This window comes from Alexandromys fortis, unplaced genomic scaffold (assembly GCF_014885135.2).
Source record: "Alexandromys fortis isolate MF-2015 unplaced genomic scaffold, M_Fortis_MF-2015_v1.1 scaffold_77, whole genome shotgun sequence".
Taxonomy (NCBI): Eukaryota; Metazoa; Chordata; class Mammalia; order Rodentia; family Cricetidae; genus Alexandromys; species Alexandromys fortis.
Window position 1 is genome coordinate 1,279,795 of NW_026067967.1, and position 17,797 is coordinate 1,297,591.

At 41.2% G+C, this 17,797-nt stretch overlaps 1 protein-coding gene across 8 annotated transcripts in view; it reads right to left on the reverse strand.

Annotated features, from left to right (window-relative positions):
* The window catches only part of Dlg2 (discs large MAGUK scaffold protein 2), a 1,620,445-nt gene that overhangs the window by 577,907 nt on the left and 1,024,741 nt on the right, over positions 1–17,797 (reverse strand). For all 8 annotated transcript variants that reach the window (XM_050154453.1, XM_050154448.1, XM_050154445.1 and 5 more), the window contains one exon: positions 7,557–7,610. In XM_050154453.1, coding sequence (XP_050010410.1) covers positions 7,557–7,610 — 54 coding nt within the window. The remainder of the gene's footprint in view (positions 1–7,556; positions 7,611–17,797) is intronic.

Genomic DNA, 17,797 nt, shown 5'->3' on the forward strand with positions numbered 1-17,797 from the left:
GCAGGTGAGCCAGCCTTGAGTGTGGGAGAGAAACAGCTGGATCCTGCCCGGTCTCCAACCATGTGATGGCATGGGTGGGGGTAAAGTTGCCTCCCCGCCCCTTGCTATCTGTAGCAGATGAGAGATCTGACTCCAGGGTCACCAGGGTGAGAGAACTAGCTTTATCCTTGATCAGCTGCAGCACACAGGAGAGCAAGACCTGCAGCCTGCCTGGACAGCATACAAGAGCTGACCTTGATGTGCAGGTGAACCAGCCCCGAGGTCATGAGACAGCTGACTCCCTCTTGGATGCCTCCTACAGCAATTTGGGGGGCGGGCCCTGCATCTCATCTGGGCAAAACAGTAGATCCGGCTCTGGTGTTGTGAGTGTGGGTAACCTGGATCTGAGAACTCGAGAGCAAGAGAACTGGCCCCGCTCCTTGCTGCAAGCTGTATCAGGTGAGCTGGCCTGGGCAATGCTAGAGACTTTAGGAAAGCTGGCAGGCTGACCAACCAGGACTATAAATTGCTGCCCCACCCCAACATCCACCTCATTTGTGAACTATTGGATCAGGTGAAGGAGATGAACCTACAGATCCAAACAGCAGGATCTCCACAACACAGGCCAATAGGACGTCTAAGAGAAGCCCGCGGTGAGAGCCCGTTATTCATGTCATAGCAGAAGTCAGAGGCCCAGAGCCAGAGCAGTGACTTGAGGCAATAAACACTTGCAAGAAAAGATGAGTGTACTAGAGTCTACTGTGTGACTCAGCGGGCCACGCTACAGTTTCCGTGACAAGATTCTTCGCGCTCTCTCTTTCTCTTAATATTTTTTATTTGGCTTTGTTTTGGGGGGAGAATTTGCAAGAGCAGAGGGCAGGTATGAGGAGATGGGGTATTAAACCCAGATGAAATACACGATGTGAAATCCATAAAGAATCAATAAAAATTTAAAAAAAAATTCTGTTTTGGTTCACTGGGTTTTTTTTGTACTTGTTTTGTTTGCTTGCTTGCTTTGTTATCTTTCTCTGAGGTATACATCAACATTGGGGTGATATGGGGGCAGGAGGTAAACAGAATTAGGGTACGTGATGTTAAATCCACAAAGATTCAATAAAGAAGCTAAAACTAAATAAATAAATATAAACAAAATAACTACACATGACTTGTAGCTACTTTGAAAAGCTGTGCCTAAAAACTAGCATTATGTGCCATATCCTTGTTAAGTATATTCAATGTGATGAATAGATTGAATTCTTTTTTTCTATAAGAATATGAATGAATATAAGTTTAAACAAAGGAGAAAAAAAGAGCAGATGGGGCAAGGGTAGGAAGTGTGTTCTGAAAGGAAAACGATAAGGGGTCCACCAAGAAAGGGATTCCTGCCTCCCTAATATTGTTTATTAAGGTTTAATAGGCAACCTTAAATGTCCATGCTTTTGTTACCTAGTTTTCAATTTCATTAGTCTTCCTGAGATCATAGAATCCTTCCATTACAAGCTCCCAGATAACATTGCTGCTACGAGTTCCCAGTGTACATCCTGTGTGCAAAACTCAAGCTGTGAGTATGCTTGCTGACCAGCAGAAACACAGTCTTACCTGAAGTACCTATGCCTTCTGTATGCTTGTCACAACAACCCAAGTTTAAGTCATAGGACACTTTTATTTAATCAAAGGCATAGCCTCCCCACCCTTTATGGCTGTGATCAATGTTAATTAAACACCTACATGTTAGCTGACTACCCAGAAAGCCCCCTACAAGGTCAATGTTAAACTAACTTTGTAAAATCTGACACAGAGGCTTAGACGTATATAATATGATGTAAGCCAAACCCAACCACTTACCGGTGGGCTCAGGTTGCAAACACTAACCCCGGGTGTGCACGAAGAGAAAGCCAGTCTGTGTTGTCACACTCAGCGCTGAGAGTGCAGCAGCTGAATCGCATCAGTGTCACGTGAGAGTCTGTCCGAAATGCAAATTTCCAGGCTCTGCCTTAGGTCTACTAAACACAGCCTGCACCTTCCAGTCTCCAGGTACCACACATGCTCATTATTATTTGAAAAGTACAGCTCTGCTCCACACCACACCTTCTAGAGCGAGATGACAAGCTGAAGAGTAAGGGGATCTCCTGATTTTGACAACTGACAAATGCGCCCAAATTGGCTAGGTTTAATGCTGGCACAAGTACTGATGGCATTTCCTCTACTGGTGAATTTTTCTTGCCTCATGGGCATGGTTTAGCCAAAATTAAACTGCTTTCTGACAGGTTAGAATTTTTCATCTCTGGATAATATCACAGATAAGACCATCAACAATGTAAGTTTTAGCAGTGCTCGTGAGAAAGTACCTGTTTGCTGAAGGACAAATGTGCTAACTTCATGAAATCCTTCCCAATGCTTTGCCATTAGTCATCATTTCTAAGACAGAAGAAGTAAAAGTATGCTCTAAAGCTGCCAATTTAAATGCGAACAGGCACTTGAGTTGCAGGCCTCTGCTGCTGTACTCAGAGATCTAAAGAAATCAATGAGTAAGTGTCCAAAGCCACAACTGAGGGCTTGGTTATCTCATGCTCAACTACCACTTGCTCTTCAGGGAGCCTCCCCTCACCTTCCCGCTCTTGGTGTCAGGCAATGTGTCATTGACACGTTGCTAACAGACAACTCTCAGCCCCAAACTCTGTAGTCTTAGTCCGATCCTATCGCTCCCCAAACAAACCTTTAAACAGATGGCCTCTTCTCTCCATCATCACTTCTGTTTCTACAAGCTAAGTTTCTACTTCTATATCCGTTGATAGCTCCTCAAAACTATGATAGAGTCTATTAGTTCGTGGTTTATCAGATGTTTGCTCATTCCCTACCTTGAGCGCAATGATGTAATTGATTCTGGGTAGTAGGATGTGAGTGGGTTTAACATGAGCAGAGGCCCTGCTAGGCTTTCTCTGTGGCCCTGGACTATGGTGGTTCGACCAACACTTATGAATGGCATAAGTCAGGAAAGTTATCATTCCATCTCCTGGTTTGACCAGTCTTGTGCTTCACAGATGAGTTAAGGACAAAATATGTTCAGGTGAAATAGATTCTCACTGTTGTATACCACTGATCTCATGGCTGCTACCCACCAAAAATTGCTGTTACCTGGGGGTCCATATTAAATGGTAAGCTGAGCTTTGGTATTGACTGGCTGAGGTTCAATTAGTTAGAACATGAGACATTTGCAGGAACTGATCTCCAAGTTACTGACTGAGATTGAAAATCCGTGATTCTCAAGGCTTCTGCTTCCTGCGGTGCATGTCCAGAAAACTGCTAGTCTATTAAACGAACAGGAGAGGAGTCTGGAGAAAACACAAGCCATCCTAGAGTCTCCTCGATTAATTTTATTGTTAGAAAGCAGACAGAGCCAGCGTCAAACTTTGACAAGACTATTAAAAAAGTAAAAAAGAATACATGCCATGCAGGTGATGACAGGTTCCACACACTCTGAACTTCTAAGGATAGAATACCTTTGGGTTTTAGCATAAAAATATGTAACAAAAGAGATACAAAAATTGAGTAAAAAAATAATAATTAGAGTTTTTAAATAATAAAAAGATATATCTCCCTCTCCTGCTCCATTGTGCCATTGTTTCTCCTAGAGTGATGCTAATTTTATAGGGAGATTCATATTTCGCACACAAGGCTAGGTTATGGCACATTCAAAATCATGCCTGACCTTGATATATCATGGTAATATGTGTGAGGAGGTTTTTAAGGCACACATACATGAAAGCCTCATTAATGGCAGGACTTTAATGCTCTATACCTTCTTGAAAATCAGACTAAGTATCTTGTACACCTTTATCAGTCACTTACATACAAATTCCCTCTGACTCTGGACAGTTCCTTTAGTCTGCTTACCCTTTGCATGCATGCCAAGGAACCATTTCCAGGAGAACCAGTTAGACCCCCAAATTAAATTTACTCAGCAGCAAAATTAGTTCATGCACATATATCGAAATTATTTTCAAGGAGAACTTCAAAATACAAGCAGAAGCTTGTCATCCAGGTAATATTTTTAAGGAGGGAATGTTCTTATGCAACATGCCTAAAATACCTTGGGGAACTCTGGAGTCATTTTTTCATTAAATAGAGCTGAAATTATGTGAACAAGTAGAACATGGGCAAGAACGAGGAAAACAGAGTTTAGAACACTGGGGAATGGGAAAATAGAAACTAGACTGTGAACGGAACAGATTTGTTCAAGGTTACCTACCAGGTGAGTCGGGGAAAAGGGAAGATGGAGCCTATGTCAAGAGCCAACGACAGCCACGGAAATGGCTGTACACTAAACCTGACCTTTTCGATAGGCACTGCAGTCACATTTATTCTATCTGGAAGAAAATATCCATATTTATAAAATTCTTCCAGACTTTAGCCAAGTGTTACTCTTTCAATCTGTAATTTTTAAAAGCCCATACATTGTTATCAATTAGAGTTTAAACAACCATGATTTTATTCTTATATATAAAACCTGTTATAATTTCCTTAACATTCTCTGAGGTTTGCATAGTAATTTATATCTTAGGGTATTATATATCTCCGAAAAGATTAAATAGGTTGCTTAGGAACATACCACCGTGGAAATTGCTATGATTTCATCATTCTGAGCTGTTCAACATACTTCACCATAGACCTTACACTTCAGAAATCAAAAAGAGGTTTGTACTTAGTGCAGAAAATGTGACTGAATGGAAAGCTTTGGGAATAATCAAAGTAAGGTACCAAGTTGACATTTAGCAGAATCAGAGCAACTGGGCTAATTCATTATATGTGGCTGCTTTTACTAGCTAATCAATTGGAACATCAGTTGAGCCTGCCTGTATAAGATCTTCATTTAGATCCTATTGATAAGTCATTTTCACATGCCAGTATCTCAAAGTGAAGCCATGAGACTCCCTAACAGAAAGCGTTGAACTATTATTGATTCACTACAAAAAGTAGTCCCATTTGCCAAACCAAGTCCCCACAAAGCACAGGATCTGTGCTAATGTCAGCTGTCAACTTGAAACAGTCCAAAGTCATCTGAGGGATCCTCAGTTGAGGGAATGCCCATATCAGACTGGACCGTGGCCAGGACTGTGGGGAATTGTCTTGATTGCTGATGGATGTGAAGGGACCAGCCTAGGCAGAGAGACCTAAGCTCTTTAAGAAAGTTAGCTGACCATAAATTGGAGAGCAAATGAAAGCCAGTCAGGGGACAGCATTCCTCCATGGCTTCTCATTCAACTCCTGCCCTGTTCTGAATTCTTTCAGTGATAGACTGTGGCCTTTTCCATGTAAGACAAACAAAACCCCTCTTTCCCATCTTGTCTTTGGTGTTTTATGCTAGCAACAGAAAGGTGGTGAGAATACTACTTTTCTGCTAGCAAACTACTTTCCTGCTTTGTCAAATATTTTATGCCAAACAGGTTTGTTTATAATATTAAACTCTTTAATATATTGATCCCTATCCTGTGGAAAGTTGGGGCTTCTTGGCAAGCTCTCTTTAGCAAAATTCCCATTATTTTGGGGGTTTGTAATGGGGTGATGTAAGCAAACTTTGTTCTGAAGTTGAGAAGTTTACTGTCAGAGAGGGAAGGAGGGAAGACACACAGGGAACATCAAGGTAGGAGTTGAAAAACCTTTAAACAATAATAAGGGCATTTATTTATTACTCTGCTTATTGCTCAGAATACTTCAGTGTGTTACTGAATCTCCTTAAAATTCCCTTTCCCATTTTTTAAAGTATAAAAATTAATAGATTATTCTTCATTTGTTAGGAGAACTAAATTGTATGCATTTGTTAACTACTTAAAACAATGCTAGGTATTCGTGAGAAGGTAGAAGGAATGATCAAAAACGTAGCAGTCACCAAATAACTTTAATATAGTACTTCATCTTCTCTACAGAGCCCTTAACTTTCCAAGTCTACTTGATTCATGCCAGAGAGTTTAACTACATTTCCTCTCTCTCTGGCACTCCACTGTTCTTGTTTAGGAAGATTTAAGAGATGCTAGTTCAAAACTTCAGGTGGTTCAGCATTAAGCCAAGACTGCAGTTATTTCTGTTCTGACCCCGTGTCCCAGTTTAGTCAGGAGTTCTATAATCAAGTCCCAGCATTGTACCCGAGTCCCTTGCATCTAAATCCTGGCTTGCCGAACCTGTTTGGGACCTCCGGTTTGTGAGGATGGATTTCCCAAAAGGCGGCCTATGGACCCTATGGACGAGGCAAACTTTCTAACTTGCTGTTCAAACCTTGGAAAGTATTAATAGTTGTCATTAGGAATCGAAAATATTTACATAAAGATGTGTATTTCCAATATCTCTTGCAGAATGACATAATTTGGCAAAGCGGCTCCAGGTAAGTGTTGTCCTCTTTAGAGAGCTGTGTACTTTGTATTCCCCATAGTCCCCTGCTCCATTTGTGTCTGGGATTTGCTTGGTGGCTCTAGGCATGTGGGGTTGGGCTCTGAGTCTGTGAACACCCAGTGGGAGCCAAATACCTGCTTTGTGCCATTGCTGCTACACATTCTACACACTTAAAAACCAAAAATCTGGCCGGGCGGTGGTGGTGCACGCCTTTAATCCCAGCACTCAGGAGGCAGAGGCAGGCAGATCACTGTGAGTTCGAGGCCAGCCTGGTCTACAAGAGCTAGCTCCAGGACAGGAACCAAAAGCTATGGAGAAACCCTGTCTTGAAAATCAAAAAAAAAAACCCACAAAAAACAAAAACAACAACAAAAACCCCAAACAAACAAACCAGAAATCTGTTCCTGTCATGTATTCCACTGGGTCTCTTCCCTATTCCATACTGTCTCTCTACCGAGATATATGGCCATCTTTTTGTCCCTGGTCACCATCACCCATCCATCCACCAGCTCAAAGTACTCACAGAAATCCACAATCATGTCAACCGTCCCCTCACATTGAGTCTACTGCCAGTCTCTGGGTCTAGATTCTGTCCTTCAAGTCTTTAGCCACCATAGTGGTTAGGCTCCAGCGTTCAGGCTGTTCGCCTCCCCCACCCTGTCATTTCATCTCCATTGGGGCTCCTACTAAGTCATACTTCACATTCCCACACCTCTGCATATATTATTACAGAAAACACCATCTGTAAAACTTCCCCTCTAGTTTTTATCGGGAGGCACAAATAATTTATCAACTATTTATTGATTAACTCGGTTGCGGGCTCTGCAATAGAAATTGATCGGAATGTTTGTTTAGCCAGAAACACAATGATGTTTGCCATGCCTGCTTCAAGCATTTCAAACCTTTTCCAGCCGAGCACCTTCCACACAAACAGTATTTTAACAGACCTGTCCATGCTTTTTTTTTCCCTCATGACTGACCACTTTGCTTTACAAAATACGAACAAAAAAGAGAAACATTTGTTTCCAAGCAAAGGATCAGGAAATATCAAAATAAAGGTCACAAAACTAATTATGTGTATCATTATGTCATAGTGTCTGGGCTGACTAGAACTGTTTACACAGTGGCTGTTAAATTCAGCTCATTGAGTATTACCAGACTTTTAAAATAAAGCAAATAAAAGTGGTACTTACATAAGGAATAGTGTCCAAAGTATCTGTGTTGACAATTATAGGAGCAGGGCTAGCCTAAAGAAAAGAAAGAGAAAAAAGATAAAGTAACCAATAATATGTTCAGAGACCGATTCTGTTGCCATGTTTAACAAAGACACCCACAAGCATTTCCTGAGGTCTGGTACCTGCTCTGGGCAGATGTTAGAGACCGAAATAGGAAAACTGAGTTTCCACGTGTCCCGTATGTCCCTGCACTTCAAGTGCCTCTTTGCAAAGCCTAATAAAGTAAATTAAGCATTTGTAGAAATCGCATCAATTTTCTCTTTAATTGTCCACAACAGCAATAGTGATGTCTAGTAAAGTGGGCAGTAGTTGAAGTGTGCCATTTCCTTGAAAACATGAGTTTGCTGAAGAAATTTGACTTTTCTCTCAAGTAAGCACAATCAAGTGTCAGCCAATATTTAAACTGGCATATGACAGTAGACTTACTTACCTAATGCATAAAAAGGCTCACTTACTAACATTTGTTTACTACATATGCTGTATCATTATTTTACATTTATGTATCTAGGATCATGAATACTAGACAAGAAAATTATAAAAATAGAGATTCCAAGAAATCGTATTTGATATGGTGAGCTTCCTTTTCCAAAACCATTTGTGCATGTTCCAGCAATTCCCTTTAAAGTTGAAGGAAGCCAGCGAGGACTGATATGGGAGCGCTACAAGACTACCCATTAGAAAATAAGAGATGGCAATCTATTTGTGTCAACAATCCAGCTTCATGAATATTGAGTAGACCTATCTCTATTTTCAAGTTTGTAGAATGTTCACATCAACCTTTCCTTCAGTCCCCAGAGGATCTTTAATCTCCATCCCGAATTACAGATTTCATTTAGATAGTGGAAATGCCCTCATCATGATTAATTGAGAGCTGTCCTACGTGATGCGGTATCTTGGCAAGTGGTCAACTTTTGGGACATTTCATTAGCTGTGCCCTCTGGAGTTAATGGAGTTAACAGCATTTTTAATGTCAGTCTTTGCCAGTGGAATCATAGCAAATTTTTTTAAAGGCATTGCAGTAGGCTTTGCATGACGAAATTATGCTTCTTAGCTTAGAACACCAGGATTGGTGAACATAACGTGATGTGTATGTTTACACAGCAGGTCAACCGGATCATGGGTGTTATTATCAGTAAATACTTTGTGGATGAATATAGACTTTCGGGAAAGATGGATCACAAATATGCAAACCTAAAAATGCCATCTGTAAATAGCCTTTTGGTATGGGGAAGAGCTTCTGAGTCAAAGACATGGGGCTCAACGCTGGCTTAGCAACTTCCCCACTAAATGCTCTGCGGTCTATATAACTTCTTGGAGTTGTGCCCCTGTGTTAGAACTCTGACTCATTCACTTATGTGGAGTGGGAAGTAATTGTCATCATGTTAAAAAATGTTAAAGATTAAATGAGGATATTAGTTTGAATACACTTTATAGACTACATTTCAGTATTAACGCCAAATATTTCTAAGTGTTCCTAAGTACTATAAATACACACACTCTCATATATGTGATGGTTGGTAATCTACTCAGACTTCAGAGATCTCAGTGCTATGGTAGCTTGTAGTGATAACAATAGTGTTGTTTATTAAAGATATATATATCTTCATACACATATATATTTATACATATATATCTTTATACACATATATACATATATATCTTTATACATATATATGTGTGTATATACATATATATCTTTATACATACATATATATGTAAACTTATGTATGAGTACCTATCACACATTCACATTTAATTCCCAGAAAAACATACTTCCATACTTATAAGACATCATTACTTCTATACCCGTGTAAAGATGAGAAAGCTAAAGTTAACGCAAAATAAGAACTGAATTGCAAACAGTGACTTTTTAAGGTATCAAAAGCCACTGTTTCCCACTAAGCATCTACCAAATCCTGGCGCTTTGGTGACTCTATCACAAAGCATCTGGAGCATCACAGGAGAACCAGACAAAGCAAAGACTACTCGGATGAGGGCACGCCTCACATTTTTGCAGACTAGATATTGAAAGCAAGCTGATGAATCCTCTATGCTTTTTGTTTGGTCCTAATGATCCACAAAAGAGCCTTGTCTCATATCTTTAAGTCAATTGAAAACTGCCTATCTATCACACCTGGTCTTTGTTATCAAGCGTAGCATTGATCACTAAATTTGCAAGACCTGATCTGGGGCTCCTGTTATAGGTTACATTTTATGCTGCATGAATAAATTTCAGAACCCACCTCCTATGCAGTGTTATCTGTAACTTTCTGTTTATGCCGGTTTCCTTTTCCCACATGCAAATTTGGTCTTTGCAATAAGATTCTATACTTAAAAATTAACAAAGATTATATACTACTCTAGAATTCCCTATTTTAATTGAATATACAGAAGAAAACAAAAATTTTATTATGACTATTATTAATTGCGTAATGCCAAATAGCAAAACCATGGCTTTGCCCAGAGATGTGTCCTCTACCACCAGGCTCCACACGCAGTCCTACTTAGGAATTGATAACTGAATGCAACTGTAAAGTACAGACAAAGGCTCGAAGAAAAGCATCAGACATCTTTACAAGCTTTACCAGGCATTTCCCGGATACCAGCCTGCCCCCGTGCTAATATCTGAGTCACAAAACATTTTTTCATTTCGACTTGTTTCCCTGTTGATTTTGGCAAGGGTCAGAAGTCAAGCTTGGATTGATGTGGCTGGGTTTCTGAGTTTTAGAAATCAGTACCCTGGTTGAGTTGATGGTTCCCTCTAAGTTTCTTCTCCACACTCCCCCACAGAGACACCCTTGTTCATAGTAGATATCCTCCTTATTGAACCCATCAATCACACCCGTGACTCAACACACTCCAGCCTCCCGTTCCCATATGCTTAATTTCCACGCACTGGAAGGAGACTCATAACAAATCTGGAGAGAGAAAAATCATTTTCTTTTCATCGGTGGGTTTAAGCCTGGTGTTTATGTAAACCTAGGCAGGCCTTTTGAAACTTTAAGGGATTAAGAAGAACAGCCTTTCATGGGTGACCTGAACAGTAAAGGGCAGGTGGTTTTCCCTTGCCTTTACATTCTCTCGCATGTGGAGAAAGCTAGTTTACAGCAGGAGAAGATGAAGCCAATCCAGAGAATCAAGAAGCTAAATGTTAATTATTAGATCAACTGATTCATCCACTGCAGCTTCCTTTCTGTCGCTGTGTTTCACAGGCTACCCAAGCCTTCCAAGATTACAGTGGCTACATTGCTTTCACCAGTAAAAGGAAAACTTCTGGCCTTGCTACAAAGAGAACCACACTCATAAGGAAGTCACCAGAGTGAAGGTATGCTCTAAAGAGTTCATGACGGTCCTGCTCAGTGCTGTCACTGCTTCGATAAAGCACCATGGTCAAGCAAGCTCGAGGAGTAAAGGGTTTATTTGACATACACTTCCACACCCCTGTTTAATCCATGATGGAAGTCGGGACAGAAACTTAAACAGGGCTGGAACCTGGAGGCAGCAGTTGGTGCCACCGTCATGGAGGATCGCTGCTTATTAGTTTGTTATTCAGCCTCATTTTTACAGAACACAAGACCACCAACCCAGGGGTAGCCCAACCAGTCATGGGTCGGGCCCTCCCATATCCGTCACTAATTAAGAAAATGCTCTACATGCTTGTCTACAGCATGAGTCTACGGAGGCATTCTCTCACCTGCAACTCTGTTATCATCAATGACTCTAGCTTTTTCCTAACTGACATAGAACTTGCTAGCACAATGGTGCTCATCCTTGATGCTGTCTACACATGGATGTTGCTAATTGCCAGTTCTGTGAAATATTTCTGATTTAAGTAAGCAGGTACTTTCAGACTCCCTACAGGGAAGAAGTCTTCTCAAACAAGGTTTTGGTAGAGAGTACAGTTTCTGGGGACCATTCTGGGTGTCAGGGAGCTAATACTTGGAAGTGTGGGATGCACAGGTCAAAAACAGAATCCAGACTCACTGCTAACATTTCAAGACGCAACATAGAAAAACAGGAACCAACTATCTCATCAACTAGACTGCATGCCATGCACAGTTAGATTTGCAACATGAGGAATTTTGCAAGCATTTCAGCTTAGCTAGAGCATAAACATTGAAGACAAGCAGGTGCCAAGTTAAGAAGAGGTAAAATATGTACAGAATATGAGCTGCTGTTCTGGCCTGGTGTCTTGATTGTCTTCACAGTCTTTCAGGACTAGATTCCCGAAAGAGCACTGGCAAGGGCATAGTCGCTAAAATGACCTTAATATAAGCCATGGTGTGATAACCTGAAACCAAATGGAAGCCATTGGGGTGTGTGTGTGTGTGTGTGTGTGTGTGTGTGTGTGTGAGAGAGAGAGAGAGAGAGAGAGAGAGAGAGAGAGAGAGAGAGAGAGATTTCCCTGAAAGCTATACACCTCTGAACCTCCAGTTACCCATCAGCTGGCTGTGACTGACTGTTGCCAGTTACCCTGTTAGCCAGCCTTCAGTTTCATGATCTGTAGAGGATGCCAGCAGAATGAGGTCCAGATGGATTATAGTTTGACCCAGGAGAAAAGCATATTGGGGTTATCTATCTCTATATTCTGTCAGGTCTGAAATAAGACCTCAGTATTGAGGACTGGACTGGATATGCCACAGACTGATAACCAAGGTGGCTGTGTTTTGTGTTAGATTTTCCTAATGCCCTCCATTCAGCTGGCCTATACGGAAAGAGGAATGAGTGAAAAGAGAAATCTTTTCCCCCTAAATTGTACTCGTGTTCTCTTTCAATATGAAAACTTTCTCTTTCTCCTCCTTACTTCTCAGTCTGCTGGACTTGATCCTCACACCCTGGAAATTCTTAGGTTTCGACTCCCAGTTGAAGGAAGTGTTTGGAACCTATAATTACCTTCAGCCGAAGGCTTTCAGTACCACCACTCAGCCATATCTACCCTCCTGCTCTTTAAGAAAGGGAGGCTAGCAATTCCACAGGCACTAATGTGGTTCCTAGTTCATATAAATGAGCTTATTAAATCAGCATATAATGCAATGAGAGGGGAATAACCAGATGTAATTTACATGTGGGGAAACGAGTATTTTTAAACCAAGATAAGGAATGTTTCTTTTCTTTTTTTATTCATTTTCTTTTTTATTTATTTTAATATTTTATTTTGATATTTATTCTTCTTTCATATGTTATATCCCAACCACAGTATCCTTTCTCTCCCCTCATCCCTCTCCCACCTCCCTTTCTCCCACTTCCACTCCTCCCTCATTTCCCTTCAGAAAAGAGCAAGTCTCCCAAGGATATCAATCGAACACAGCATAACAAGTTACAATACATCTAGGCACATATGCCCATATCAAAGTTGAATGAGGCAGCCCAGTAGGAGAAAAGGGGTGCCAAGAGCAGCAGAAGAGTCAGAGGCAACCCTAACTCCTACGGTTAGGAGTTCCACAAGAACACTAAGCCACACCATCATAACATCTATGCAGAACAACTAGCTCAGACCATACGGGTGCTCTAATTGTTGCTTCAGTCGCTGTGGGCCCCTATGAGGCCTGGATAATTGATTCTGTGGTGTCCTTGACTTCCCTGACTCCTACAGTTTTTCCTCTTCCTCTTCCATAGGGTTCTCCAAGTTCTGTCTAATGTGTAGCTTGGGTCTCTGAGTCTACTCCCATTAAATGCTAGATGAAGCCTCTCTGATGACGACTGTACTAGGTCTATATGTTCTGGTCTATGACTGTAGCAGAATATCATTAGGAATTGTTTCATGAATTTGTTGCTCTGACTGTTGTTGTTGAACAGTCCAGTTTGGTTCTATCCCAGGTCTCTGGGGTATTCAGCCTCTGGTTCCTGGCCATCCAGGCAGTGTCAGACATGGACTCCCTCTCATGGCATGGACCTCAAGTTGAACCAGTCACTCCTGGGCCACTTCCACAGTTTTGTGCCACATTTACCCCAATGCATCTTGCAGACAGGAGAAGCTGTAGATTGAAGTTTTTGTGTCTAGGTTGTTGTCTTAATCCCACCACTGGAAGCCTTGCCTGGTTATGGGAGATGGCCAGTTCAGGCTCCGCATTCCCCCTTCCTAGGAGTCTTCACTAGGGTCACCCTTATAGATTCTAGGGAGTTTTTATTGCCTCAGCTTTCCACATCATCCACCAAACACCTTAAATTCTAGTCATCTCTCCCTAATACTCTCTCCCTCCTCCCCTCCCCGCAACGTGGTCCCTCTTGTTCCCATCCCCACTTACTTCAGTCCAGTCCACCTACGAATCTATTATTTCCCCTTCCAATGGAGATGTATGCAATTTTATTATTTAATTTTACAAATAGAATAAAGAAAAGTGATTTACTTCAGGTCTCATAATTACTTTAAGAGCCGAGGCTACAATTATAACACAAAATATCCATAGTAGCAATACCTTTGGTGAGATATATTACGCATCAATGATGACACTTTAAGATAAATCAGTGCACTTAACTTTGCAGTAGTAGTTAAATGAAATGACATTGCCACCACCGAAAAGATATAGAAAAGCAGGAAAGGGAGGAGGCAGGAAGGGTAGACGGGACAGGAAGTGAAGGAGAGGGAAGTTAGGGGACAAGAAGAGGGGGGAAGGTGGAGTAAGGGAAAGGGGAGGGGAAAGGAGAGTGGTATGGGTGAGGTCAGGGAGAACCAGAGAAGGAAAGAAGCCAAAGTTGACTCGCTAATTTGCTTAAGGTCATAAATCTACGAAGATCCATGAGAGGTTCCCAGCCATGTCTTTCTGTCATCAGAACCCAGGAGCAAACCAATTTCCTCACTGATCCATTTAACTTTCGTTAAGCAGATTGAAAGTACTTCTTTTTCCCTTTTCCTTCCTTCCTTCCTTCCTTCCTTCCTTCCTTCCTTCCTTCCTTCCTTCCTTCCCTCCCTCCCTCCCTCCCTCCCTCCCTCCCCCCCCCCCCCCCCCCCCCCCCCCCCCCCTCTCTCTCTCTCTCTCTCTCTCTCTCTCTCTCTCTCTCTCTCTTTCTTTCTTTTTTTTTCTCCTCATCTTCTTTCTTGGCCTGGAAAGTTAGGAGATTCTCTTTCATACTCTCAAGTGAAGTTTCTCTCCATTCTGACTGAGATTCAATTTCCCAATTCTCACAAGGTTTCTAGGTCCCCTAATCTACTGCAAACTTCTGCTTTAAAAAATGGGACAATGCTATTTTCTAGTTAACCTATTTCTCAAGAAGCGAGGTGAAAAAATAAAGTCTGTGAAGCCAAATAGAGTCCTATAAATGGAAGATAATGTTATTACTGGATTTAGCTTTTGCCTTTTCAAATATTGTCGTCTCATGTTCCCTTCTCCACAATACCAACCAGGTAGGTGCGGTGTCATCCAACCCAGCGGTAAGTCAGCGCTACCAAATTCACCAGTGGGTTCTCGTCACTTGGTCTGTCAACCTGAAGTGACTGGAGCATGCTCCTCACAGCACAGGACACTGAGGCACGAAGAGTGGGTAAGGGAGCGGCATAGGTACCTGAGAGCATAGCAAGTTGGATTTCACTACAGGCTAATGGCTGAAGAGGCCAAGATCTTAGGTGCCCTCCCTAACCCTAAAAAACCTATAAATGGCAACCTACCTCCTTTGCCATAAGCCTAGTTCAAAAAACCGGAAGATGGATTAGCAGAAGCATCTTTTCACTTGAGCAAATTCAACTCTGAAACAACTCCTCTTGAATACCCCCAATTCTTACTTTATTCATTCATTCATCCATTATTTGGCTTTTGGAGACAAGTTCTTGGTATATTGACCAAGGTGTCCTGAAGCTCATGATTATATTTCTGAGTGCAACAAACTTCATTAAAAATAAAAAAAGACCATTATTTTATTCTAATGGATAAGAAAAACATGTTAGGAAGTAATTTCTCCAGTTCTTAGCTTGGAAAAGTAAGATATCAAACCTTCCTGTTGAGAATTAATTATCAAATATGTATGAACACTTTACATATGGTATGAAACATATATACTGGTATTTGCTTGGTCTCTAATTTTCTGAGAAATTTCCATACTGATATTCAAAGTGGCTGTACCAGTTTACACTCCCGCCAGCAATGCACGAGTCTTCCCTTTACCCTACACACACTCCAGCATAATTTGTCATCAGTGTTTTAGATCTTGGCCATTCTTACAGGTGTAAGATGGAATTTCGGAGTTGTTGTAAGCTGCATTTCTCTGATGGAAACAACATAAATGCCCCTCAACCGAAGAATGGATAAGGAAAATGTGGTTCATTTATTCAATGGAATACTACACAGCAGAAAAAAATAATGACATCTTGAAATTTGCAGGCAAATGGGTGGATCTAGAGAACATCATAGTGAGTGACATAACCCAGACTGAGGAAGACAAATATCACAGGTACTCGCTCATCAGTGGCTTTAGACATAAAGCAAAGAAAACCAGCCAACAATTCACAGTCCTGGAGAACCTAGACAATAATGAGGACACTAAGAGAGACATAAATTGGGAGGGTGTGGATCATAGGAGAAGGTAGAAGCAGAAGGGAGAGGAAGGGCGGGGAGCAGAGAAAAATGTATAGCTCAATAAAATAGATAAAAAATTTATTTCTCTTAGGTAATGATAAAAATTTTAAAAAGCACCATGACCAAAAAAGAAAAAAAAACTTGTGGAGGAAAGGGCTTATTTCATCTTCCAGGTTAGAGTTCGTTGTTGAGGGAAGTCAAGGCAGGAGTTCAAGCAGGTACTGAGTCAGAGACCACGGAGCATTGCTGTTTTCTGTTGCTACCTTTCTTACTGGCTGGGCCCTCCTCTGAAAATTAACACTTATCAAGACAATGCTTCATAGACATGCCCACAGGCCAATCTGATGCAGGCATGTTTAAAAATGAAGTTACCTCTTTCCAGGTAGAGTAGAATACCAAGATCACCCATCACTAACCATTCATGTTAACAGGCTTTGATGGGACATTTGTTCAGATATGATACTCATAATTTCTTTGCAAAATTGTAACTGTTGGAGGTGGGTAAAACCCTTATTTTATGACATTTCATTATCAGCCTATTGAAAAAAGATAAGCTCATTGGCTTTTACTGACACAGAACTAGAATAAAAGCAGGATGAAGATTTATGAGTTAGTCCCCGAGAGCACGGGATCAGTGAAACAGGTAGAGCAGGCAATATCTCCCTTCTGTGGAAAGCTGTTCTACTGCACTGCTGGATTCCCTACTTCACTGTACTCAACTGTGGAATATCCATCAAGGGAAACCCTCAGCAGAAACACCCTAATTCTGACCATCTGCTTGTGTGGGCTCACTTTTTCTGCCCCTCATTACCACCTGAAGAATTGTGTCCTCCATCTCTGTTCCATCTACAGATGAGTTAGGTGGGAAGCTGGCCTCCATCATCACTTGTCCATGGCCACTGCACTAATAACCAGCAGAGATGGCGATTAGTCATCTTGACTCAACATCCACCATCGTCCACTCAAACTGCTTTGCTTGGAAAACAGTAGGCAGCTGCCGGCAGTAACATATCTGCCCAGAATTACCATCCCACCATACATAAGAAATTAGAGATTCTGGAGAAAACATGGGATATGAAAAAAGCTAGGGACTCAAATCTTGGGAAAAAAAAAAACAAGCTTATAGCTACAGCATTTTCAATCCTGAGATCTAGCTCAAACTATACACTCATTTTGTATCTCATGCTTTATCTTAACAAAGAATTTATGCTTTCCCTGTTTTACTCCATAAACACCCTATTTTAGATGCAAAAGTATTTCAAGATATTTATAATAGAGTGAACTTGATATCTCCAGTAGTTCTTCCCTGGCTATCAAACTCCAAATCCCCTATCTCCCTGGAAATGGCCATGGTACAGGTAAGGAATTATGTCCCTAGTGTAAAGATGACAAGAATCAGAGACTGGAGGTACAGACTTTGTAACCAACAACTTTCATAACTCAGAATAAAAGGTAATTCAGTGAGCCTCTGAGTTTATTTATATAGTTGAAGGATAAAAAGTACAGTGGGTGACCTCGAAGGGTGCATCTCATCAAGGATGTGATTTCATTCATCATAAATTTTACCCTATTGGGAAGCCCCGGGGAATGGAGGGGGCCTGGCACAGGATGTACCATCCTTCTTGCAGGGAAATAACTTCTTGCTCTGCTATTACCACCTTTTCATATTGTTCTTAAGAAAAATTAGCTGAA